This window comes from Dermacentor variabilis, unplaced genomic scaffold (assembly GCF_050947875.1).
Source record: "Dermacentor variabilis isolate Ectoservices unplaced genomic scaffold, ASM5094787v1 scaffold_13, whole genome shotgun sequence".
Lineage (NCBI taxonomy): Eukaryota > Metazoa > Arthropoda > Arachnida > Ixodida > Ixodidae > Dermacentor > Dermacentor variabilis.
In genome coordinates this window covers 40,077,680-40,105,595 of record NW_027460291.1, presented here as the reverse complement: position 1 = coordinate 40,105,595, position 27,916 = coordinate 40,077,680, and the positions used below count along the sequence as shown (strand labels likewise).

The 27,916-nt window shown below is 46.3% G+C and overlaps 1 protein-coding gene and 1 pseudogene across 1 annotated transcript; one reads left to right on the top strand and one right to left on the bottom strand.

Moving 5' to 3' along the window:
• The first annotated feature begins 5,673 nt into the window (after positions 1–5,673).
• Positions 5,674–6,453, top strand: LOC142566647 (uncharacterized; annotated as a pseudogene).
• A 140-nt stretch (positions 6,454–6,593) lies between these two features.
• LOC142566830 (uncharacterized) lies at positions 6,594–7,534 on the bottom strand. The gene is made up of 2 exons (XM_075677721.1): positions 7,198–7,534; positions 6,594–7,159 (listed from the first exon to the last, which is right to left on the bottom strand). The coding sequence occupies exons 1-2, from the start codon at positions 7,532–7,534 to the stop codon at positions 6,594–6,596; spliced, it is 903 nt and encodes a 300-aa protein (XP_075533836.1).
• Between the last annotated feature and the right edge of the window lie 20,382 nt (positions 7,535–27,916).

The window sequence follows — 27,916 nt, the reverse complement described above, 5'->3', positions numbered from 1 at the left end:
CCCTGGCATCATACAAGATGTGGACGTGCTCGGCAAGGTGCGCTGCAGTAACCATAGGATGGTAAGAACTCGAATTAGCCTAGCCTTGAGGAAGGAACTGAATAAACTGGTACATAAGAAGCCGATAAATGAGTTAGCGGTAAGAGGAAAAATAGAGGAATTCCGGATCAAGGTACAGAACAGGTATTCTGCTTTAACTCAGGCAGAAGACCTTAGTGTTGAAGTAATGGACGACAATCTTATGGGCATCATTAAGGAGTGTGCAATGGAAGTCGGTGGTAACTTCGTTAGACAGCATACCAGTAAGCTATCGCTGGAAACGAAAGATTTGATTAAGAAACGCCAATGTATGAAAGCCTCTAACCCTACAGCTAAAATACAACTGGCAGAATTTTCCAAGTTAATCAAAAAGCGTAAGACAGCTGACATAAGGAAGTATAATTTGGATAGAATTGAACATGCTCTCAGGAACGGAGGAAGCCTAAAAGCAGTGAAGAAGAAACTAGGAATAGGAAAGAATCAGATGTATGCATTAAGAGACAAAACCGGCAATATCATTACTAATATGAATGAGATCGTTCAAGTGGCTGACGAGTTCTATAGAGTACAGTATATATACAGTACCAGTGGCACCCACGTCGATAATGGAAGAGAGGGTAGTCTGGAGGAATTTGAAATCCCACAAGTAACGCCTGAAGAAGTAAAGAAAACCTTGGGAGCTATGCAAAGGGGGAAGGCAGCTGGTGAGGATCAGATAACAGTAGATTTGTTGAAGGATTGTGGGAAGATTGTTCTAGAAGAACTGGCCACCCTGTATACGCAATGCCTGATGACTTCGAGTGTACCGGAATCTTGGAAGAACGCTAACATAATCCTAATCCATAAGAAAGGGGATGCCAAAGACTTGAACAATTATAGACCGATCAGCTTACTGTCCGTTGCCTACAAAGTATTTAATAAGGTAATTGCAAATAGAATCAGGAACACCTTAGACTTCTGTCAAGCAAAGGACCAGGCAGGATTCCGTAAAGGCTACTCAACAATAGACCATATTCACACTATCAATCAGGTGATAGAGAAATGTGCGGAATATAATCAACCTTTATATAAAGCTTTCATTGATTACGAGAAACCGTTTGATTCAGTCGAAACCTCAGCAGTCATGGAGGCATTACGGAATCAGGGTGTAGACGAGCTGTATGTAAATATACTGAAAGATATATATACTGTCTCCACAGCCAGCGCAGTCCTCCACAAAGAAAGGAACAAAATCCCAATAAAGAAAGGCGTCATGCAGGGAGATACGATCTCTCTAATGCTATCCAGAGCATGTTTGCAGGAGGTGTTCAGAGAACTGGATTGGGAAGAATTGGAGATCAGAGTTAATGAAGAATACCTTAGTATTTTGCGATTCGCTGATGATATTGCCTTGCTTATTAACTCAGGGGACCAATTGCAATGCATGCTCACTGAGCTGGATAGGCAAAGAAGAAGGGTGGGCCAGAAAATTAATCTGCAGAAAACTAATGTTTAACAGACTCGGAAGGGAACAGCAGTTTACGATAGGTAGCGAGGCACTGGAAGTGGTAAGGGAATACATCTACTTAGGGCAGGTGGTGACCGCGGATCCGGATCATGAGACTGAAATAATCAGAAGAATAAGAATGGGCTGGGGTGCGTTTGGCAGGCATTCTCAGATTGTGAACAGCAGGTTGCCATTATCCCTAAAAAATAAGTGTATAACAGCTGTGTCTTACCAGTACTCATGTACGAGGCAAAAACCTGCTGGCTTACGAAAAGGGTTCTACTTAAATTGAGGACGACGCAGCGAGCTATGGAAAGAAGAATGTTGGGTGTAACGTTAAGAGATAAGAAAAGAGCAGATTGGATGAGGGAACAAACGCGAGTTAATGACATCTTAGTGGAAATCAAGAAAAAGAAATGGGGGGAGGGGGCATGGGCAGGACATATAATGAGGGAAGATAACCGATGGTCATTAGGGTTACGGACTGGATTCCAAAAGGGAAGCGTAGCAGGGGGCGGCAGAAAGTTAGATGGACGAATGAGGTTAAGAAGTTTGCAGGCACAACATGGCCACAATTAGCATATGACCGGGGTAGTTGGAGAAGTATGGGAAGGGCATTTGCCCTGCAGTGGGCGTAGCCAGGCTGATGATGATGATGATTATAAAAGCTAAGTGCCCTTTCAGTCTGTGAAGAAGGATGACCAGCGAAGCTGTGTATGTGGGCCCTTTAATGGCGAACTGCACATCCGCCACGGGTCGGCCCGGCATTGCGCTACCTTCGGGATCGGCCACGTATGGGAAGTGCTTAACGCCTGCTTCGCTTCAGCCGCAGGTCGGCGCGGAACTATACTGACTTCGGGATCGGCCCACGTATGGGAAGTGCTTAAAGCCTGCGTCACCTCCAGCGCGGGTCGGCCCAGCATTGCACTATATTCAGGGTTATTTTTTTCTACACGCAGACATGACAGTGGTGAAAGTAGATCTTAAAGGTTTCGCTCTAATATAGATCGAAACTTATGTGCATGTCTGGTTCGCACGATAGTTTGAGCAAATTTGTGTGACTTGCTGGGAACACTTATTTAGGGACACGCGTTCTCATTGAAGGAGAAGCACAATTTCGACAACATGGATAAGCATGGCGCATCGTAAGTCGAGCTTACGAAATTGCTGCTGGTTGTTGCTGTGCGAGTCTTCATCCGTTCAAACGCAACGATGCCTGGCTTTTGCTGTGCACCCCCCACTTCAAATCAAATTAGGACGGCGGTCCAAGTGCACAGATTTCCTACTGACCCGACAATGCGGGCAGGATAGACCAGCGATGTTTCCTGCAAAGCTTTCTTGCAAACCAAGTGCGCAGTTCTAAGCATTCCTTCGTTGCATAGTTACTTTGTGTTTTCAGACAAAAAGCTTTCGTCGCGCGGTTTATCCGATGATGGTTGCAAATGCATGATTTTGGTTACGCACGGCGCCATCGTAAAGCACGTGCTGACGATCTTTATTTCTTTCTGTGAGAGAGAGGGTATTTGAACTTGTCGGCGTGCTTGTTATTGCCATCCTTTGTCCAGTTGCATGCTCGCTTGATTTTTATTCTATTTCAGCTCTGATAGGCATATCCTGCCAACGGATTAAATGAAAACTTCCTACAGAGGTGTTGAAACCGGAAAAGTTGTCGAGGTTCCCCTGAAAACTGTTCGCCTGAAACCAACTGCAGCTCCAACGTTGTTTCCGAAGTGCCGCGTATATTTATCTCGACCTCAGCATCAGTTCGAGAAGCGCCGGAAAAGAAAAGGGTGCACTTGGAAACCGCTTCATTGCAGATGCACTTCTTCTCTCAAAGAACACTCAAGCTGAAGAGGAGGCTAAAAATAGAATAAGCGGTTTCTCCGACTTGTTCAACGCCTTCGAAATTCCGACTTCTGGACTATCATTAACAAGGAAGGGAAGCTAGAATAGCAGCTTGGGCTTGTTGGTTTTCCATCCTGGTGTCGTCCTCTCATCTCGTGTTTCGTCTACGTCTTGCGCTGTTAACACCAGGAAGGAAGGGAAGGTTTTTGTCTTGGATTTGGCGCTTCATTCTGTTCCTGCAGTCCATTCGTCGGTGATTGCGTCGTCGGACCTTCGCGTGGGAGTGTTTTTTGGTGAAACCCGCCAGAGCAAGTGTGGTGACGTGCTTCTCCCTGATAAGCTGTGGAACCTAAGAGATTCGGAACCAGTGCTACAGATGACGGAAGAGTTTTAAATGAGTATCGCCACTAAGCCTTCTCAGAATATTCGTACTCTTCTGCAATTGGTAGCAAATTTACTGGATGAGGGGAGTGATGAACAGTTTGCATGTAAATTGCAAGAATGGCATTTGGAGGTGCTAAACTTTTCAAAAGCAAAGTTGATCTTGTTTTAAACAATGCTAACCGATATCCCTCAGAATTTTTTTCTTGTTTTTGCTAGATTTTTTGTTCCCCTCAAGCGCATAAGTTTTCGAGAAGCTCGATGGAACTTAAATTACCACACCCTGACACAATCAGAAGGCTCTGTTCATCATCAGATGTAAGCCCTGCAACAGTCACCTGACTTTTTTATGCGAAGTGGGTTACGAACACCTTCAAAGAGCATGAACGGACTGCAACTTCAATGATAAAGTGCACCTTCAAGAATATTTTGATTAGAAGTTTGGCTTCGTGACTTGTGCTGCTGCTAATTAATCAAACACTGCAAAAACAGCCCACGTCTTGTAATCTAGAGCCTGCTTTCTTCAAAGATGTTATGCACATCTTACCTGTTGAAAAAATTAATGCTAGGGTGCGGCATGACTTTCTTGGGAAGGTTATTATTGATCTGAAGGCATCCGATTTTGTAATCATAGCACTGGTATCAGACAATAACTCCTTAAACAGAAAAGCTATCTCATTATTTGCAAAGCCCGCAAGTCTCAGCACTGTGTACCAGCATCCTGCCGATCCATCATACCTAGAACTTAGGTGAAACAGCGCGAAAAAGACGAGGACACAAGGCAACAAATTCTGTCTGTGAAATCCTGCCGTCTGTGTTTTGTGGCAGACCAGGTACACTTAAGTGCATTAGGAATAATTGGCTAGATCAGTGCAACACTGGGAAGTGTATGTACTTTCCTCACTCAAAAAGTCCTGATGCCCAACCAAAGATACTTACATCATCTTTTAAAATGATGTGTCAGCTGCACGAAGCTGAGAAAAATGAGCTTTCAAAGGTAGCGTCAACGCTTACCGTAAAAACACTGAACCTTTCAAACATAAAAAGCCGGTATGTTAAGCTTGCCCTGAAGGTTTTAACTTACCCACTTTTGCTGCTCTTGACACAGTTTCATTCAAGCATGCACAGGAAACATGCAGATACATTGACACCATTTTGACGTGGTGGAATATAGTAAATGTAAAGACAAAAAAATTGACCGCCCTTTCACTACTGTGAAGAGGGGTGCAAGCGAAGCTCCAGATCCTCAGCTCTACCGCCTCGGAGCCGCGCTACCTCACGGCGACGTCGAAGACGAGCCCTTCCGCGAGCGACTTCTCGGCGATTTTCATGAAACGCCGTCTGTTCGGTCAAACGCACGACTGAATCTTAGGCGTGTCAGGTGGGTTGGGATCCAATAAGCCAGGAGTACAAGTTCCCCTGGTCTTCTCGAGTCTAACAAGATTTTGGCAGTGGGCAAGACCATCAACTGCATCAAGATTGCCAATGTTTGACTCTGCGGTTTGAGAATGAATGAGAAACATATGTCTAAATTGATACTCTGGTGATTTCAAGCTTGCATTTGACAATGCAGTCACACTAGGTGCCAAGGGGACGAACCTATACATTGTCAACTGCGACATTCAGATAAATGTTGGCGTGAGACACAAAACAGCACCACACAGGAGTGTTTGCATCAATGTGCCAGATGCAGAGGCCAAATGAGCTCAACAAACCTGGGAGGGATGTCTACCCACACCAAAGTACCACCTGCTTGTGTTCAGACATTGGACGGTTTGAAGAAACCATTCATACACCTAAAGCACTAAATCAGCTGAACATTCGTTGAAAAATTGTGGAAGTTTCTGAATTAGTAAGAACAAAAAAGCTTTGAAGGTTGGTTTTATCACTACTGTAAATGTTGTGCTCACAAAATATCTCTCATGTTACAGGTGCGTGGCGAGAGATACTTAGACCTGGCGGTGGACAGCAAGCTTCTGCTGTTTCTCTGAAGATGAAGTATAGCCTCACATTCTCTGCATTAGGCGTTTTGTTCGGCGCACATCGAACTAGCGCGTCGCGCATTTTCTATGCCACTCTAGATGCCCTGTCCATCAGCACCGGAGGGTGGATAAAGTGGTTTTCAAGGGATGTGGTACAAGCATCGATGCCTTCCTCTTTCCGCCTGAAATATCCCAATTGTAGGGTTATTGTAGACTGTTCAGAAGTCAGAATTGAGAAGCCAGGTAAAGTTGCAGATAGGGTAAACTGCTGGAGCAACTACAAGAGCCACTTTACACTGAAATTTCTAGTTGGGATCACGCCATCCGCTTACATAACGTTCATTTCGGATGTGTTTGGTGGCAGGTTGAGCGACACATACATCATCGCCAACTCTGGATTTATTAACCTGCTGGAACCGAGGGATATGGGGATGGCGGACAAAGGTTTTCCCCATGTAAAGTACCACTTGGAAAGTAAGGACGTCACACTTGTCATGCCACCATTTACAAAGGCCAACGAGCAGTTTACCAAGGCGGAGATGCAAGAAACTTATAAGGTTGCATCTCGCCACATTCATGTGGAAAGGTGCATTCAACGCATCAAGAGTTTTGATCTTCAATGAAAGGCTACCCCCAGAACTCAAGTATCACGTCGACAAGATAGTGCATGTGTGCAGCGTGCTGGCTAACCTACAAGGTCTTGTCATCAAGACTGTGTGAGTGCTTTGAACACAAGCAAATGTTTGGACAGCTCTTTTTATTTTTGCTGTATTGTGCAGGCGTGCCCACATTTCGTTCAATAAAAAAAGAGCTTGCTTCACAAGTAAACACTGCTAAAGTTTAATACAGATTTCGGCGCCTCAGCACGGCTGGGAAGTAGTGCCTAAAAAACGACTCCAATTTCGGCACAACTTTTTTTCAGAAAGGAGTCGTACGTTCCTTCTTACTTCTACAAATTTCGACCCCTTTGACGAGTACACGTGGAAGTCACATATGCTCGCATCTACAACATACATGCTTATTTGAACTTGTGTGTAGTACACATGACTTTCCCGTAGTTGCAGCTTTTGTTCTTCATAGCGGAGATAGTCCACATTTATGTTCTCATTAACAACGGGCTCTGTCTCGCATCTGGAAGGGGCCTTGATCTCCAGCAAGCAGATTCCTTGCTTTTCGTCCACCAAACCATCCGGGCTACAGCAAAACCATGGCTGCGCAATGCTGATGACAAGTCCCACTTGAGTCACCTTGCGCCCCTCTTTGGATATGTACTCGTGCCGTGCGACTGGCTCTTTTGCCACACTGTATTCATATGCAGCGCTTTTAAAGGAGTGTGGCGTTGCTAGTTGTTTTGCTAAGTTTTCAAAGTCTGCTTGACGTGTCTTTATCCTGTGAGCCTTGGAACTCGCTGAAATTCTACACATACATGTACTACATGTAGTATTACATGTAGTATTGTAACATGTAGTGGATGCCACTGTGGGCATCCACTCTGTAGAATCGTTTGTCTTGCAATGTTGTTGCGTTCATCCTCTGTCACCACTACCTCAAGAAGGAAGTCGTCACTCACTTCTTCAATTGGAGTGCTCTCTGCTCCGAACATTTCGTTGGGCTGACCCAGGCGCCCGAGCAGTCTGTCCAAGCTTGCTAGATTTTCCTTTACTTGCTCCTGTGGGCGGAACATTATGCCCATAGGGCAGTTTGAGTTGATGATGGCTCTGGGCACAGGTTGCTTCACCAGCATGTCATCTGGACGCTTAGGTGGGTACATTTCCGAAAACAATACTCCCTTGTTATACATCCCAAGCTGCTTTGCCGATGGCCATTTCCACACATTTGCTATATGGACGTCTTCGTTGATGTGTCCTCTTGATTGACATATGTAATCACTGCTGCTGAATGCTTGCACTGCCCTGAGACACCACCTCTACAGGAGCAGTGAGCTTGTGTGATGTTCCTGCTGGCATCCAGCTGATGAGAAAAGAAACGTATGCAAGGCATTTTAATACTGCACGAAATTGAGGGTACAATTTAATAAACCTTATTAGCTAACCATCTACCTTTCCTAAAATTTGGGAATGCAATGCGAGGTCAGCTAGAGCTGTGCATGATTTATCTATTTGTTAGGAACATGAAGCAGTGAACTGAGTTGCCTAGCATATTAACGTAAACACACCAAGCGGCACGGCACCGCTACGACTACTCGGTAGAATCAAGCTAGGACGAAGAGTAGCTAGGCTACCAAAACTAAGGTCTGCAGGAAAAACAAATTGCGGCTTTCCGGCCCGCGTAAGTAAGCTGTGCGGACCTTTTGATGACAGAAGTGCATAAACATACACGCTTCTGCGCATGTGCATTTCTTGTATATATTTCACGACGACATTGTGGAATAAATATGATGATGATGTTTGGTGTTTAATGGCGCAAGGGCCAAGTGTGACCGAAGAGCGCCATGCTAATGTTAATGAGTTCGAAGTGGACAGATGGGTTCTGTGATCTTAATGTGCCTTGGCTGTAAAGGGGCCTAAAAGAGTTGATCCAAATTCCGTAAAATGTAGGAGTAATAAAATTATGGGAACGACTATTGACGTGTACTATGAACATTAGAAGGCATTGAGATAGAATGATGTAATATATAAAACATGTGATTATCTAGATGTGTAAAATAGTCTAGAGCACTACTGCCTCCCCGGGGCCCTTGAAACCCAAGGGCCTGGAGGCATGTGCTATAAAGAGAATCTATCCTAGCGATATCCTCTGGAAAGAGGATGCGCTACGAAATGAATGTGCTTGTAACATGTAGTAAAACATCCTTTAAGAAAGCGAGGACTGCTTTTGTCTTAAAAAGCGGTTCTTCACCAAAAAACATAGCCGGATGCAGGGGAACACAATGGCGGTATGCAAACGGGAAATGTTTCCTCCTGTCTTTCGGCTTCCCGGCACTCCAGGAAGACATGGAGGGCGGTCAGCCAGTCGCCACATCTGCCACAGGCTGGAGGCTTGTTACCGGACAAGAGAAAGTTGTGAGTGCCAAATGTGTGTCCTATTCTCAGTCTAGTGAGTAGGACATCTGTTTTTCGTATTTTCGTAGTTGGGTGCCAGGGACCTAGCTTCGGCTTAATTAGGTGAAGCTTATTACTTGTTTCTGTGTCCCACAAGCGCTGCCAATGGCTTCGGAGTTTGTGTCTTAGAAAAGGCTTCATGTCTGTGGCAGGGACAGCAGAAGAACGAATACCTTGCGATGCTATTGATTTGGCGATCTCGTCGGCAAGCACATTTCCCTCGATTCCTCTATGGCCAGGAACCCAGCATATTACTACATGCCTATGTGATAAGTAGATGTTACATAAGAGTGAGTAGAGTTCATTGAAGAGAGGATTCGTATGCTTTTGAGAAGAAATGAGGGCTTTTACAAGACTTAAGGAGTCTGTGAATATAATGGCTTTGTCCAGTTTTAGTTTCTTTATATGTTTTACTGCACACAGTACTTCGTAGACTTCTGCGGTGAAGATACTTGTTATGGGGTTCAACGCGTCAGATTCAGTAAAAGAGGGACCGACAGCAGCGTAGGATACGCCAGCATGTGATTTCGATGCGTCTGTGTAAAACTCGGAGCAGGAGTACTTCAATTGAAGCTCCCGGAAATGCATGATAATTTCAAGCTCAGGAGCGTGCTTTGTGACCTTTACAAATGATACGTCACATTCTATCACCTGCCACTGCCAGGGCGGTAATAGCTTAACAACAGGCATTAGGCGATGTTCGAGAAATGGGACGTCCATTTCTTCCCCAAGTTCTCTTACATGCAGTGAGAAAGGTAATCTCATAGAGGGTCTATTACGAAAAAGTGTTTCACACGTGAAGTCGTTCACGGTTGTGAAACACGGATGTTCCTTATTAGAGCGCACTTTCAGAAAGTAGTTAAAGCTGATGTATGTTCTCCGAAAATGGAGTGACCACTCATCGGACTCGACATACAGACTTTCAACAGGGCTTGTTCTAAATGCGCCAGTGGCCAGGCGGATTCCCAGATGATGAACGGGGTCTAACATCTTTAGTGCGCTCGGGGCGGCAGAGTGATATACTACGGCACCATAGTCTATTCGTGATCCAACTAGGCTCCTGTAAAGATTCAACAGGCACTTCCTGTCGCTACCCCATGTTGTGTGGGATAGGATTTTAAGTAGGTTCATTGTTTTTAGACATTTTGTTTTTAGACATTTTAGGTGTGGAATGAAAGTAAGCTTGGAGTCAAGTATAACACCCAGAAATTTGTGCTCTTTGTTAAAAGGAATTTGTTGCCCGCCCAGTTCTAGAAAAGGATCTGGGACCAGGCCTCTCTTTCTTGTGAAGAGAACGCAGGAACTTTTGTGGGGGTTGATTTTAAATCCATTTTGGTCTGCCCACATGGACACCTTGTTTAGGGCCTGCTGTACCTGTCTCTCGCAGACTGTGAGGTTGCAGGATTTGAAGCCTATTTGTATATCGTCTACATAGACGGAATAAAAAATAGCTGGTGGTAATGATGCACGAAGCGTGTTCATCTTTACGACAAAGAGCGTGCAGCTGAGTACGCCACCCTGGGGTACCCCAGTTTCCTGTATGAATGTACGCGACAGTGCAGGACCTATTTTCACCCGAAATGTACGGTTCTCTAGGTAGCTCTCTATGATAGTTAACATATTGCCGCGGATGCCTGGCGCCGAAAGGTCGCGCAGGATTCCGTACCGCCAGGTTGTGTCGTATGCTTTTTCCATATCCAGAAATACAGATAAGAAGGATTGTTTGTGTACGAAGGCATCGCGAATGCTCGCTTCGATGCGCACGAGATGGTCGGTTGTAGATCGCCCTTCCCTAAAACCGCATTGAAGTGGGTCAAGCATTTTACTAGACTCTAGGAGATGTATCAGACGGCGATTTATCATTTTTTCGAAAAGCTTACAGAGGCAGCTTGTAAGCGCTATGGGACGGTAGCTAGTGAGCAATGAAGTGTCTTTACCATGCTTTAAAATAGGGATCACAATAGCCTCCTTCCACTTCGATGGGAGATAACCAGCAGCCCAGATAGCATTGAGAAGTGTAAGTAGTGTGATTTGTGCGTCGGAGTGCAGGTGTTTAAGCATATCATACATGATTCTATCGGGGCCCGGTGCAGAGCTCCGACATACTGACAAGGAGGCTTTAAGTTCAGCAATGGTAAAAGGGCGATTATAAGGATCGTTTGGCGTGCATTTCCGATTCAGAGGCTTGAGTTCTTCTATTTCTTTATATTTAAGGAAGTTCTCTGAATAGTGAGTGGAACTAGACACTCGCTCGAAGTGTTCACCCAGAGCATCAGCCTGGTCTTGAAGGGTATCGCCTTCTGTGTTTACCAAAGGGAGGGAGTATGTTTGTCGCCCTCTTATGCTATTTACCTTGTTCCAGACTTTAGCCTCATCTGTATACGTGTTGATACCCGATAAAAACTTTTGCCAACTGACTCTTCTGGCCTGTCGGCAGGTTCGCCTGCCTTGTGATTTTAATTCTTTAAAGTTGATAAGATTCTCCGCAGTGGGGAAGGCGCGTAGCAACCCCCGCGCTTTGTTTTTTTTCTTTCGAGCGGTCCTACAATCGTCGTTCCACCACGGGACACGCCGTTTACATGCCAAGCCATTTACTTGTGATATGTATTTATATGCGGCATCTATTATGAAGGCTGTGAAAAACTGCACTGCATCATCAATTCCTAACGAAGACATGTCAGCCCATGAGATACTAGTAAGAGATCGAAATTTCTCCCAATCAGCTGTCTCAATCTTCCACCTAGGAGCGTGTGGTGGATATTCGTTTTCTTTAGGTGATCTTAGCAGTATAGGGAAGTGGTCGCTGCCGTAAGGGTTGTTGGCAACTTCCCATTCAAGTTCAAGCACTACGGACGGGGAGACTATGCTAAGATCTATTGAAGAATAGGTTCTGTTTGCAAGAGAGTAATATGTGTGTTCCTTCTCATTCAACAGGCACGCACCAGAAGAGAGAAGGAACTGTTCAACAAGTCGTCCTCGCGCATCTATACGAGGGTCGCCCCACAGGTAGTTGTGTGCATTGAAATCGCCAAGAACAATATAAGGTTCTGGCAATTCATCTATAAAGCACTGAAATTCATGTTTGCTTAGTTTGTAATGGGGGGGTATATAAATCGAGCAAATAGTGATAAGTTTGTTTAGCAGAATAGCTCGAACCGCCACTGCCTCAAGGGCCGTTCGTAGCTGTAAACGTTGACACGCTATGCTTTTTAGAGCGCAGCTCTTTGGCGTCCGTTCCTGGGTTTCGCGTCGTCGTCGTCGTCGGCGTCGGCGTCGTCGTCGGCCTCGTAACCAGCTCCGCCCCCCTTTCATCCCCCCAGCGCTAGCAGCGACCGACTGATACCGCTGGATGCCGCTGACGCCGCTAGAGAGTCAAGATAACGTGACTGCATAGAACACCGTCGCCGCCATGCAGAAAGAGTATCAGTCAAAGGCATCAGTCAGTCGCTGCTATCTCTTCCCTCCTCCCTTTATCGTGTTGTCCGCTTGCTGCGCGCGCTTCTGCCCCCATCGTTTGCCGCTGGGTGTACACGCCGCCCCCCTCCGCTTCCGCTTACTGCTGGTTGCTCTCGACGGCGGCGATGAGCCTCCGCTTCGGCGGCGCGAACTGCAGGGTCTTCTCGGCGGCGGCGATGAGCTTCTGCTTCAGCCTCGCTTACTGCTGGTTGCTCTCGACGGCGGCAATGAGCCTCCGCTTCGGCGGCGCGAACGGCAGGGTCTTCTCGGCGGCGGCGCTTAGCCTCTGCTTCCCCCACGGCTGTGACAACCTCGCGAGGCACTTGTATAGATCTCGTCTTTGAGAATCAAGCATTGGTGTACCAAGTCGAACATATATCAGTCTATTTCTCCGACCACAAAGCTTCCTTCATGACTGTCAAGAACTGTTAGTGGAGTCTTTGTTAAAGGAATACGTGTGAAAAATAAAAAAAAAAATTCTGTGATAGCGCATACATGTGTTGCTCGATTTCTTTGCCTCAATCTATCCAAAAGGTGAAACAGCTTATTTGCTGCGCTCAAATTTCGCATTAGGAAGTAACGTAATCGTCGGTAATTTTTTGAATTAAAATTGCAACACCGCCCGATGATGCGACAGCATCATCGCGATCTTTGCGAAAGGTAACATACTGTCGAAGAAAGTTTGTGTATTTTGATTTTAAGTGTGTTTCCTGTAAACACAGCACTTTTGGATTGTGTTTATGGATGAATTCTTGCACGTCATCAAGATTCCTAAGAAGTCCTCTGACATTCCATTGAATGATTTGTGTATCCATATTTAAAGAAAATTGGTGCTGTGTTTACCTAAACGGAAGTGATGCCTTAGGTTACAGAGCTCTTTCGAGGCCCTGTAACGGGGGTTCGGCCCTTTCTGGAGCGTTCGAGGGAGCCTCGCCGCTCCTTAGGCGCTTGGCGCGCCGTGTGGATAGGGTTAGTGTCCATTGCCTCTTGTGAGGCGCGGGCACGTGCTCTTGCGAGCGAGATGATGTCAGGGAGGGTCCCGCCTTGGAGGGCAAGACCCCTGCGCCCACCAGCCCGGAGGTCGATGGGGCTCCCTGGGGGATTTGGCTGCGCCGGCCATTGCCAGCGCTGGAAGAGACCTGGGAAGTTGAGGCAGCCTCGGCTGCGCCCACCTTCGGGGTCGATGGTCCCCTCTCCTCGGTTGACGGAGCAGCGCTAGCTGCAACCGCCGCGGGGCCAGGTGGCGTGACTGCCGACTCATGGCTTGTGGGTCGGACCGCCGCCGGAGGCCGCTGTGACGCTGCCCCCTGACGCGCCACTTCGGCAAAGCTGGCCTTAGGAAGGTATGCAACCCGCCTGTGTGCCTCTTTGAATGATATGTTTTCTTTTACTTTGATAGTGACTATTTCTTTTTCTTTCTTCCAAGACGGGCATGACCGCGAGTATGCGGCATGCTCGCCATCACAGTTCACGCAGTGTGGAGCGTTTTCGCACGTTTCAGAGGCATGGTCACGGGAACTACATTTTGCGCATGTCTGGCGGCCTCGGCAGTTCGCTGAGCTGTGGCCGAATCGCTGGCACTTAAAGCATCGTAGGGGATTTGGAATGTACGGTCTCACTCGGATTTTCACATACCCTGTCTCGATAGTGTCGGGTAGGTTGCTTGAGCCAAATGTAAGTATTAGGTGTATGGTATTGATTTCCTTTCCGTCACGTCTTATTTTAATTCTCTTAACATTGATCACGTTCTGATCATTCCAACCCTCTAGAAGTTCAGCTTCAGACAATTCAAGCAGATCAGCATCCGATACAACGCCACGGGTAGTATTCATGGTACGGTGTGGGGTCACTGTGACTGGAACACCCCCAAAAGATACAAGTTTGGACAGTTTTTCATATTGTTTCTGATCGCGGAGCTCTAGGAGAAGATCACCGCTAGCCATTTTTGATGCTTTGTATCTGGGACCGAAAACTTCTGTCAGAGATTTCGAGACAACGAAAGGTGAGATCATTCTTACCGTCTTCTCAGGCTTATCAGAGTGGATGACATGAAAGCGGGGAAAGTTCTGTGTACGATTGCCAAAAAACTTAAAGACATCTTCGGTGCGCCCTCGTTTCTGAGGGCGATCAAGAAGTTTGGGGAAAGCAGTTTCCATGAAAATATAGAAAATTCGGCAGCAGCGCCGACCGCCCACCACGGAGCCCAACAAGGGGACGTGGCAGAGCTTGCATACAAGTCTGCACGACGCCAGTCGTACGCCGCCACTATAACCAAATATGGTGTACCCAAGGTTGGATAGCCACACAGGGTTAACCCTTGCCACCAAGAAGAAGGAAGTAAATAGAAGATAGAAGGAGGCAGGAAAGGTGGAAAGTAAGGGAAAGACGAAGGTTGTAGGAAGAGAGAGACAGGAAAAGGCGACTGCCGATTTCCCGCGGGTGGGTCAGTCCGGGGGTGCCGTCTACGTGAAGCAGAGGCCAAAGAGGTGTGTTGCCTCCGCCGGGGGGCCTTAAAGGTCCGAACACCCGGCATCGGCTCAACCCCCAGGATCCCCCTTTCCCTGGACACGGCTAAGCCGCGCACGGCCACACGCGGGAGGGTCCAACCCTCGTGTGCTCGGGTACGTGGTGTCGCAACACACCAAACGCCTGCTGACGCAGACGCCCCTGCGGGGGTGGAATAATTAGTTGAAAGTAGTACCTGCCCTGTGTTTGACCTTTCTTTTGTACCGCGTCACTTGTTTGCGCTTTACAAAACTTTTTTTTCTTTTTTGGAAAACAACATGAACAAAGAAACGGGTTGTTACACCGATCGACAAATTTAAGCGAAACACTGCGCAAGACGCGGCGACATGGCTGCGAATGGTCGTGACCTGAAGCCTCGATCGCAACAAAGGAACGACGCCTAGCCAGTGGCCGCGATTTCATCTAAGCCATCGATAATTCTACATAGTCTCAATATTTTGCAAGTACACGGGTAGTGGGTGCGCACCAAACATATTCTAAGCATGAAAGAATGATAACTTACCTCGATCGTTATGGAGTAAGCCTCGTGTGAGATGCACGCCTGACGCGCGCATTTGGCCTTCAAGAGCGAAGTCGCCGTAGCACACCGTTCGTGCACGTCAAAAACATGCCCGCTTTGATGCAGTTTTTCGCCTTTCTTCGTAGTGGCATCGCGAAAGAACGATCCCACTACAATATTTTTAACGCCAGCTCGAAAGACTATTGCGCCAGCCACGGGCACTTGCACTGCCATAGCTTCCTACGCAAGGAGCCACTACCGTCTGCTACGATTCTCAATATTGCACGCGAGTCGCGCCGCAAGTGGCGCTGCGTGCGGCTTTAAAAGCGCCCCCTACCCTATAGGTCCCGCACGGAGTGTATATAGAACTGATGCGTGTATGTGCAAGCTTAACATTCTGGCGTTCCATGTTTGAAAGGTTCAGTGCTTTTACGGTAAGCGTTGGCGCTACGTTTAAGAGCTCATTTTTCTCAGCTTCGCGCAGCTGATACAGAAATTTAAAGGACGCTGTAGGTGTCTTTGTAGGATAATAATATTTGGGGTTTTACGTGCCAAAACCACTTTCTGATTATGAGGCACGCCGTAGTGGAGGACTCCGGAAATTTTGACCACCTGGGGTTCTTTAACGTGCACCTAAATCTAAGCACACGGGTGTTTTCGCATTTCGCCCCCATCGAAATGCGGCCGCCGTGGCCGGGATACGATCCCGCGACCTCGTGCTCAGCAGCCCAACACCATAGCCACTGAGCAACCACGGCGGGTTCTTTGTAGGACTTCAGTATTATTTCTTTGCGTCAGAAAAGTGCATGCATTTCCAAATGTTGCGCTGATTAAGCCCGTTATTACCATAGCACTTAAGTGAACCAGGTCTACCACAAAAGACGGGGCATGATCGATCGGCAGGATGCTGGTACACAATGCTGAGACTTGCGAGCTTAGAAACGAATGAGAGAGCTTTTCTGTTTATGGAGTTATTGTCTGTTATGAGTGCTCTGATTTCTAAACCAGATACTTCTACATCATTAATAAGATTCTGAAGAAAGTCATGTGGCACCATAGCATCACTTTGTGCAACATGTAAGAAGCGCACATCATTGTTTGAAGAAAGTAGTCTGTGGATTATAGAGACGTGGGTTGTTTTTGCAGGGTTTGATAAATTAGCAGCAGCACCAGTCAGAAATCCAGCCATGTAATCAAAATATGCTTTAAGGTGCACTTCATCTCTCATCAAAGTTAGTCCGTTCATGCTCTTTGTAGGCGGTCACAACTCTCTTCGCATAAGAAAGAGTCAGACAACTATTGCTCTCTTGCAGTACTTATATATAAAGCCTTCTGATTGTGTCAGGGTGCGGTAACTTAAGTTTCATCGAACTTCTCAAAAGCGTGTACGCATGAGGTCAAATTGGAACCTTGGAAGTGCAGTTTGTTGCAGGCGAACGATTTTCATTGGAACTTCGAAAACTTTTCCGGTTTTGAGATCTGCGTCGGCAGTTTTCACGTAATCCCTTGAAGGCAGGAAATGTCTATCACAGACCTGACAAAAAATCAAATAAAGAACAAATGAGCATGAAATTGGACAAAAAATGCCAATAAAAAGCACGCCGAAAAGTTCAGAGACCCTGTCTCTCAGCGAAAGAAATGAAGATCGTAAGCACCTGCTTTACGATGTCGCCGTGCTCTAACCAAAATCATGCATTTGAAACCGTCAGCGGATAAATCGCGCCACCAAAGATTTTTGTCTGAGAACACAGAGTAGCAATACAGAAAGGGAATGCTTACAGCTGCGTACTTCGTTGGAAAGAAGACTCTCGTCCATGCTGCCCGCATCCTCAGGTCAGTAGGAAATCTGTGCATTCGGACACTTGTACCGCCGTCCTAATGTGATATCAGTGGGGGGGGAGGGGGGTGCACAGCAAAAGCCAGGCATCGTTGCCTTCGAACGGATGAAGATTCGCACAGAAAAAACTAGCCACAATTTCGCAAGCTCGACTTACGATGCGCCATGCTTATCCATGTTGTCGAAATTGTGCTTCTTCAACGTGAATGGGTGCCCATGAATAAGTGTTGCCAGGAACTGACACAAATTCCCTGAAACTATCGTGCGAACCGGATATAAAAATTACTTATCTGTATGTTTCGATCTATATTAGAGCGAAGCTGTTAAGAGATACTTTCACCACTATGGTGTCCGCGTGTACAAAATAGATCCCAAAGATAGTACATTGCCGGGCCGACCCGCGATGAAGGTGAAGCAGGCGTAAAGCACTCCCCATAAGTGGGCCAATCCCGAAGGTAGTGCAAAGCTGGGCTGACCCGAGGCGGAGATGAAGCAAGTTTAAACAATCCCCATACGTGGGCCGATCCCGAAGATACTGCAATGCCGGCCCGACGCGCGGTAGAGGTGTAGTTCGCCATTGAGGGGCCCACATACACAGCTTCACTGGTCATTCCTCTTCACAGAGTGGAATGGCACTGAGATTTTATGATATTTCCAAATAAAGGGTTATATAATTTCATTTGTGCTCTTAATTATGAAAAGTATAAAACTTCGTAAAGCCGTATGTGAAGAGTATAACGTGTAAGTGTAAAGAGTGTAAAGCCGTATATATGCAGTGAAAGTCACGCTCAGCCAAGCCAAGATGGATGAGCACGTTTGCGGCGTGGGTAGGGTGGCTAGAAGGGTACAGCCTTCTAGCCACCTTAGCGTGGGTACAGTGTACTAGAATAGCGTGGGACCGGTGCGGCGGCGTGCGCTGGTAGCGCCGGCTAGGCTCTGCTCCTTCCGACACAACCATCTAACTACCGTGACGTGGCTGCCATAGAAAGGAGGTCGCGCGGGAGCCGTAGCTTTTGTGGGTGACCTTTATCAAGGTCTCACCGTTTCAAGATACTTGCGATACTTCTGGGAAGCGTCATTCGTGCTACTTTCCGCCCCGTTTGATGCGTTCAAGCCACTCAAACGGTGTTTATGATTGCATATGACGTATTTCTGCCTTAGGTATAGATGCGTTGCTTTCTTCATTTCATTTTATTTTCTTTAATGACTCTCAGTGATTGCGCATGCATTGCGGCCGCAGTGTCGGCTTTCATTCTACTATGCTATTGCATGGTTCCTCTTATAGAACAAATATTTTTCTTGTTCTTCAAGCATGTATATCTTGTGTGTATCTTTGCGCATATAGTTTGCCACCGCTACGCCTTGTGAAACGCGGATGGAAAAACTTACGTAAACTTCTTGCTTGTCGCTTCAAATATATATATATAATTATATATATATAAATTCAAATTTATATATATATAAAACATGTCTGCCCAATCCGACACCCTGTTCGCAGATTTACTGGAAGTATTCTTGTAGGAAAATAAGAAATGTCAGTCCAACATTCCATTTATGTTTCCGTCATCCTCGCGTAACAGAATGCGGAGCAATCGGTAGGGGTTCTTTAGTAGCAGTCGGGTCTCGTGCGCCCAAACAGATTTAGATAGCCATCATATAAGCTAATCTTTGGCCCGCATGCTGCGCGAAATTTTTTGTAGTCCGTGCTTAACAACAAGACAAAAACGGCGTGGTCGCCTGAATAGTCTCTACATGGCGTTTCGCGGCTAAACTCGAACTCACGGGTATAAACCAGGTCGCGGAATTCGATGGGAAAGAAATGGATAAACACTCGTGTACTCCTGCTAAGGTGCACATTAAAGAACCCCAGGCCTTGAGAAATGCCTCATAATCATATCGACAAATGCAAAACGCTAGAATTTGTATAATAAAAAAGGCAGTAGTGTCCTCGGCTTTCTTCTAGAGGTGTAAACGAAAGAAATTCTCGAGTGTGGTTCCTAAAAAAACATGTTACGCTTATCTTATATTCCACACCTGTATCTAATGTCATCCCAAATGTACGTCCGCTTAGATAAGCCACTTCTGTATTGTAAACGGCTGCATGCAGTTATCCGGTGCACTATCATAAGGTCGATACTGAAGCAAATAAAGGAACGGTGTGCCTCACGTACACGTAGAGATAACTGTAGATTTGCTGCGTTCGTTGATGATGATAAATGAGGCACCACATGGGACACCCTGATTTATTGGGTTGCAGACATGGTGAGACTGACAAAAAAATTCTTTACTTGCTTGAATCAAGTTAGCAGATTTCAGGCATGCTCACATGGTGCGATTTTACACTACGTTTTACGCAGCAACGATTTTAGCAAATACGAAATTCGCATTGCCGTGTTACATGCACGCAGTGCGGCAGCTGCCATTTTTGACGTTTTTGAGCACCTAGCGGAGGACTGAATTATTCTTGGCGTGAGTCTGCTTCGGTCTAACAAAGTAACTTAGAAACTGTTTTCGTCAAGGTTCTTTGTGTTTGAGTCCGTTACTTTATCAAAAGAAAAATTTAGCAGGAAGGCCACCGTGTGACGTGTCTATGATGCACGTTGTGATTGGCTCCCCGTCCTTGCCGTATGTGCGTTTTCGCAGAGATGTTAAGCCTTCCGAACATCGAAAAACCGCAAGCACGAAGAGTCCGACCACCGTTTATAGAAAGCTTTATAAACGGTGGGCCCGACGGCCCATCAGGCCCCGCACACTCTCAAGTTCAGCAAATGGCCACAGAGGGCGAAAAAATCGACTGCGCGCCGCTGCTAATAAAACCACCACAGAAGATTCACTTCGGGATGCTCACGCTAGTTTCAATATTTCCCGCTAGAGGCGCCGTAATAAGCGCAATTTACAGGCATACAGGCAAAACATTGATTCACAGTGGAGGAAAAGAACTAGGAAGCTTACCAGCAAGTATGCGGCCTGTGGGGTGGGCAACACAGCAACAAAGAAGGCCAAGCGGAAAGTCAGAGAGGCTGAATTAATCTCATGGGTGGCGGCAATGGAAAAGAAAACTGCCATGAGTAACTACTTAAGAGGAAAAAACGAAATCAGGAAAGAAACCATTTATGATAACTCAAAGGGAAGCTCATTACTTTTCGAAGCGAGATCGGGATGCCTTAGAACACGCACCTATAAAGCGAGAAATAAGAAGGAAGAAGAAGCATGTGCTTGCTGCGGTAAAGCTAGGGAAACGACGGAGCATATTTTATTAGAATGTGAAGACGTCTACCCAGCGGTCGATTTAGCCACCACTGGCCTCCTTGAAGCCCTTGGGTTCAGCGGGAGCAGTGGTAAAGCAAACAGGTCCGCAATAGACATTAGTAAGAGGCGATTGGAGGATTGGTGGAAAAAAATTAGGGAAACGACAAAAGACGGAGACGCACAAAAGCACAGTTCGCAATAGGGGATCAGAAAATTTAGACGTGGTAGTTCATAGTGTTTTTTTTTCTTTTTTCATTGGTTAACCTAGGTAGGATATCAGGCAGCATAGTAGCAAGAGCTTGGTGGCGCAACCCACCGCCCCGTTCCAAAGGGGACGCTCATAACATCCATCCATCCGTTACGAGGTCATCCGAGGTATGTGGAAAGGTGTAATGGTTCCAGGACGTACTTTTGGAAATGCGGTTGTTTGCTTTCAATCAGGGCTACAATCAGGACTCGACGGGAACCAAAGGTCAGTGGGTCGCCTCGCATTGGACGCTCACGGGAAGGCTACAAATGAAGCTGTGCAGGGTGATATGGGCTGGACTAGTTTTGAAGTGAGGGAAGCTCGCAGTAAAATTGAGTATGAAGAACGGCTGAGGAATATGGAAGAAAGTAAATGGGCTGGGAGAGCGTTCAAGTATCTGTACAGGAAAAACATTGATTCAAAGTGGAGGAAAAGAACTAGGCAGCTTACCAGCAAGTATGCGGCCTGTAGGGCCTCTCTGACTTTTCGCTTGACCTTCTTTGTTGCTGTGTTGCCCACGTGGGCAACACAGCAACAAAGAAGGTCAAGTGAAAAGTCAGGGAGGCTGAAATAATCTCATGGGTGGCGGCAATGGAAAAAAAACCTGTCATGACTAACTACTTAAGAGGAAAAAACGAAACAGGAAAGAAACCATTTATGATAACTCAAAGGGAAACTTTTCGAAGCGAGATCGAGATGCCTTAGAACACGAACCTATAAAGCGAGATATAAGAAGGAAGAATAAGCATGTGCTTGCTGCGGTAAAGCTAGGGAAACTATGGAGCATGTTTTATTAGAATGTGAAGACGTCTACCCAGCGGTCGATTTAGGCACCACTGGCCTCCTTGAAGCCCTTGGGTTCAGCGGGAGCAGTGGTAAACATGTCCGCAATAGGCATTAGTAAGAGGCGATTGGAGGATTGGTGGAAGAAAAGTAGGGAAACAACAAAAGACGGAGACGTACAAAAGCACAGCTCGCAATAGGGGATAGAAAATTTGGGTGCGGTAGTTTTTGGTAAGCTTCGGTCGTGAGCCATTCGGAACACGCCTGCATCGAAACGGGAGCTGGATTCTGCTGCGGCTGACAACGACAATAACGATGAGTCGTTTAACACCGCTGCTTGAATCGTTGTATAATATTCGTCTCATTAACTTACAGGCGGAGACACGTTAACGAACTAGATCCTGCATTACATATGGGCAGTCAGGATCCTCCGTTGCCGTTTCCTAAATAAGCCTTTTACTTGCGAGGCTGTCGTTATAGACATCAGACTCTGCCCAGGCGGCGCTGCGGAAAAACCAGACACCAGCACCCCCATCGCAGACTTGGCGCAAACTGAGTAGCGCAAAAGGAGCTCCCGCAAGCGAAGGTGCATAGGCCACAATGGACTCTCCGCTTTCGGTTGTGTTGAGGCACGGTTTCCTAAAAATCAAGGACCTGGAAAGCTTCTTCAGCCCATCCACGCTTCAGAAAGGGAGGAAGCTCAGCAGGGCGAAGTACGTGTACAATATAAAAGAAGGCCCAGGTGTTATTTCGGCCTGCTGCCACTCGCAAGTACAGAGAGCATCAGGCTTGTTTATAGGCATATCAGCATAAAAATCTAAGCATTTCAAATTGGTTTATATTGAAAATGTCCTGAACACATGACTTAAGCAGCTCCTATATTTTTATGCATTTTATCGTAATGTTTTTCTCGCAATTATTTACAGAGAGTAAATCCGTCCATAGCCTTTTTCAGGGCAGCAAACAGAAAACACTTTCCAAGGCAGCAAACAGCGTGCGAACAATACGAAAGTAAGCTTCCTACAGTGCCTACGCGCCGCATCTTTCTTTGTCGCAGGAGCTACAGCATTGCTCAGTACCTCTGAACTTTTCGCAGACGCTTCGAGCAACAAGCGCGCACAAATAAATGTAAACAAACGCGACATCTTTTTCCATTTACGCACGTGCGTTACTTCGCAATTACTCATCCAGTGCTCCTATAACAACCTTATTGCTCACATTTCAAAAACGCAATCGAGCAGGCTCAGCACATTGCGAAACGTACTTGTTGTATAGGCGCAGGACATAAAAAATACCGAAACTAGAAATGATCTCGCGATACAACGATGCTCTAGAACAGGATTTTGAATTCATAAACGAACTAAAATGTTTGATTAAACTGACCTGCCAAATCTCTCCGTTTCACCTGTTGAGTCAAGCGGAGGGGGACGTCTGTTAAAAGTTGGAAATATCGATGGCACATACGCAGGATGGTTCGCAACGTTGTTTTTTTGTTTGTTACCAACGAAGTGGCGGCTGCAGATTCTTGAGTTTTCGCTTGGTTACCACGGTCCTCCGTCAGAGCTACGCAACACAATTACAGCAGAACAAAAGCGTCGCACTTTCTCATACAAGCTGCTGTGTTGTGGGGAATGCAAGTAATTCGATTACCCAACAGGTTGAACGGCCCGTATCCGGCGCTCTCGCCTTTCTCCTTCATACGATCGCTATGGAAATCGGTAAAACTGAACGTTGTTATTCAGTCCTTCACATTCATAGCAATTTACAACACAACAGTAGCATCGATTGCGGCGTTTCTCCGTAGTTCGCGAAGCTATCGAGGTTGCCGTTGTTTCCGCCATTAGTTTGACGAGTGAGCCAGCAAGCGCTTTATGCATGGCTTTATGGCAGTCCGGCGGCGCGTCCGACTAGCAGAGAAATTCATAGCTCTCTGTGTGGGAGCTAAATACACAAAACACTCGCAACATGGACCAAAATCTAGTTAAATCGTTGTTTCGCAGTCGCTAGCTGCATAGGCAACTTAGCAAGGAAGTCGAGCTTCGCACTACTCAATTACTGCCTCTTCGCACCGGCAGGTGGCGCTACGCGTCTTGCGAAACTCCAGAGTCTGACGTCTATACACACACTATCAGGAAAGAAAGAGAGAGCGATATTGGAACGCGCGTAGCATTTTTCATCTTATTGTAGCCATGGCCATAGGTGACGAAGTAGCCTTATCAATATACCTATAAAACCCTTTCTTGAGTCCGCCGTACCGCCGGCAACTTCTTTCGTCCACAAAACCGAAAAATCCTTTGGTAAAATGAAGTGAAAGTACAGAATTTAATGTATTAAACAGTTGCAAGCATTATAATGCACCCATATTTCGTACTTGTTGGTTCCAAATTTTCTTGCTGTTCAGTTTGGTTTACCGCAGGGCATTTATTTTTGCAGTAGTGAAGTGGTGCATCACGTTCGTGCAGAAAAATAATGCATCAGTTCCAATAGATTCATGACTTTCATGGATTTGCTTGTGGAACCAGCAGTGTGATCTCTTCTAATGTATAAATGAGCGCACAAATGTTCTCATTTGTGATCTTAAAAATACTTCCGCTGTTGACATGCATTGTAGTTAGGCAGATATCAATTTTATGGACAATAGCAATATTTATTTAACACCCTACAACAGACAGTGTACATTTGCATGTGTTCTGTGGTCGCAAACCATTACAATATATATGCCACACCTCTTTGCATTTCATATTGCAAAATTGTGCTTTTTCAATTTCTGGTGCACTCAAAATTTGTTCCTGACATGTAGTAATGAGGACGGCACTAGTATAAAGTAACAAACTCCACACACTAAAAAGAAGCTGCTGCCTGCTACAACAAGGCCATTGTGTGGACTTTGGCTGCTACTACAAGGTAAACAACACCTCGTTCAGAAATAAATATGCTTGATATATGCTGTATTGGCTTGCTAGTCTTGAGATACATGTCATTTGTTTGCAGCAGACATGAATGTTTTTTCATATTTATGGTTCAGTATAATTGGTTCGAACATAAAATAAAACACTACATGAGTTTGGCTTATGTGTGCTGTATCTCATGTGTCACTGTTCTGCCCCAACAGAGTCTATGCCAAGCACATCTTGGTCATCACAGGAGCTCCCATCTACACCAACAGGGAGGAGCTCGAGCCGAATTTGCAAGGCTTTTACAGCATGAACAAAGAAGCGCAAGCAGAAGAATTTGGATACAGGTCTGCAGAGGACTGTGTCAAGAGTGAAAAGAGCTTCAGCCACCATTCCATTAGCACGGACATTTGGCCGAGTCATCCAGGTAACTCAAAAAGGACTTTCTAGAAATTCTTCATGTTCAAATGCACCTCCAACTTCTGACCAAGCACCGACGGCGCTGGCCAAAACAGTTCCGTCAGTTTGCCCTTAGTCAGCTTCCTGGCCATGTCAATTCCATTTGTGCCAAGTGTAATTTTTTTCTATAAATGCAAGCTTTTTCATTGTCCATTCTCGTTAGAGATCATTCATCCTCATTTAAACATAAAGGTCAACCGATTCTTCGCTTATACTTAATAGCAGTGACTGTCTGGTAGCGTACCATATCTGTGGCAGTATCTTCTAGTGTATGTTGTCGTGCACAATTTCTCTCCTGAAATAGCTGATGCAGCATCGGCATGTGTCTTGCATTAACCTACGCACCGTGTGCTATGCACCATTTTACTTTTCTTGATCTTTTTAGCCTTCAGTGCTTGCAGAGCAGAGTGGCTTCTCTCTTGAATGCAAGCCTTCTCGTTTTCCATATTCCTAGTCTCGTTGATGATTGCTCTTCTTCCTTGATAGCCTGGGTCTTTGCGCAAGCTACACTGAAGTGACTGATTGCAGAATCTGGTTTTGCTGCCCCACTTGGTTGTGGTCGCCGTGTTACGTTTCTCGGATGTGGGGGCCTGGTCAGTTGCGTTGGTAAGCAGTCTCTCGAGGTAAGCATCTGCTCCTGCATTCCACAAAGCGACATAGACTCACAGTATGCACGCACTGTAACTGGTGCTCTCCGTTCGTTCTTTCCTCCTGCAGCCATGGGCAAATTGTGCTTGTGGCCTACCTCGGCCATGGTTTGCTCAGAACGAAGACCAGCATATGTGCTTACGTGGTTCGAAGTGTATGAAGTTGATAACAACATGGGTGAAAAGGCCCACAAAAGTGGCTGTCGAAGGTAATGCCCACGGAACCGATTTGCCCATATTGAGACAAAGTGGGGCACCAAGTGCAAGCCACACGTTAGTGGCCCCCGAAAGAAAAGAAACGTGCAGGTTGGAAAGGAGTTAACGCTAAAATGCCGGGTAGTCCATGTTGCTGTGTTGGTTGCGGCAGCAGATGCCTGCATCACCCGACTGCTTTGCAATGCAAGTTGCTCATCTTCAACTGGAACTGTCGGTTTAAACAGGCGCGACGCTCTGTCCAATGTGTTTGTACTGCTGGTTGTCGCTCGTTACCAGACCACCACGTGCGACGAAGGCAAGCATTATGCCTGTAAGTAGGCGGCTGAATGTATCCTAAGAGACCCGTGTACGTGAATGCGCACTGTTGCCATATGGTTCGTAGCCAATGTATACTGTGGTGTCTGAACCCTATGCGGTGATTGCTGTTTAATTTCGCTGTTATCTCAATTGGTTATGGTCGCGTGTTATGCTTCTCGATGTGCCTGTGGCCTTTCTAGGCCGCGATTAAGCATGAACGGAGACCAGCATACGTGCTTAAATGGTCCGATGTGTATGAAGTTGATAGCCACATGGGTGAAAAGGCCCCCAAAAATGGCTGCCGAAGGTGATACCCACGAAATCGACTTGTCCATATCCAGACAAAGTGGGACACCAAGTGTGAGCCACACATTAGCGACCCCCGAAAGGAAAGAAACGTGCAGGTTGGAAAGGAGTTAACGCTAAAATGCCGGGTAGTCCATGTTGCTGTGTTGGTTGCGGCAGCACATGCCTGCATCACCCGATTGCTTCGCAATGCAAGTTGCTCATCTTTAGCGGCGACTGCCGCTGCAAACAGGTGGGACACTGTCCAATCTGCTTGTGCCGCTGGTTGTCGCTCGTTACCAGACCGCCAAGTGCGACGACGACGGTGAGCCGTTTACGAGCTCGCGTCAATGATTGCTGCGTATCTCGACATGCAAATTTTATTTCTGCTATTGCACAAGAATGTACACTGCTTGTCTTCTGCCAATAAAGTTGCACGTTCTGTTCAGTCACTTGTGGCTTGTTTGTATGGGAGTTAGTAGAGGCTCTTTGGTCTCCTGGCAATTAGAACGCACCAGCTACGCGGCAGCCAAGGCATTGAGGCATGCCGCATAGCCGGCAGGGCAAGCACGGCGCGTACCAGCGTACGCCGCCGGCGAGAAACGGCCACATTAGATTTTGCTCTAAAAAAACACTTCCGCTTCCGGATTGAGCACCACCATCTGGCGTCCACCTAAGTAAGTTCCATGCGCTGCCGCTGCTTATTTTCGTACCACTGCGGAAGGTACGGTTTCCCTTCTCTAAAGTTGGTTCTTTATCCTATGGGCCCATTTGCCGCATCTGCGAGTTCGCAAGGGTGAAAACGCAGTCACATGAGCACCATATGAAACGGGGTTTAGATGCTCCTCCAAAACGAGGCGTTCAAGTTGAATGACAGCTAGGAACTTGTTCAGCAGAACCCATTAACACCCGTGCATTAACTCTCCCAGGAACTAGTCGGCCTCTGCACAACAGCACGCCTCTCCAGCAGCACAGTCATTCGGAATAAGAATCCCCCATTCCATCGGCCCTTCACCTTTGAGACTTCAAAAGTGCTGCTATGGGTTAAATTCGAACGGAAAGGCCATTCGAGAATTTTTAAATGTGAATTCTGAATTCAGATATGATCTGAATAGGAAATGCCATTTGATTAGACTATATGTTTCTACTTCACTTTGCCTGCTGGCACGTTGAAGGACATCGCCAGACAAGTCACGGAGATTACATTGGTAAAGGCTTCCCGCTATCCCCGACTCATTCTGAATACATAGGCAATATATTTTCTCTAACACTGTTCATATTAACGTCCAATATAATTGCCTTAGATTAAGCAGAAGTGGTTTGCCACGCGCTTACTGTGTAAGCATTCAGGAAAACACTGATACAAGCAAAGGGTCAGAAAAATACGCTTTATTTTCTTTTACTTTGTGAAGTATCTTCATCTGGGTAGCCCTGAGCGATCCATGGGTTGTAAGAAAGGCATGAAAGTGTTTTTGCAGCGCACCTGGCCGTTAATTTATTGCCAGCACATCCATGAAAGGTTTGACTTCAGTAGCGGTTCGGTTAATCTATAGCCGCCACTGATGATTTGGCGCCTCACTCTTTTTCACAACCACTTTCTGTTTTTTTTTTTTTTTCATGTGAGAACCAATGACTGCGTCCGGCTCGCTCTGTGGTTGATTGTCTCCCACTGCAGATTGAGGCTCACCCCGTGAGCATTTACTAAATTTTGGATAGAGTTGCAGGC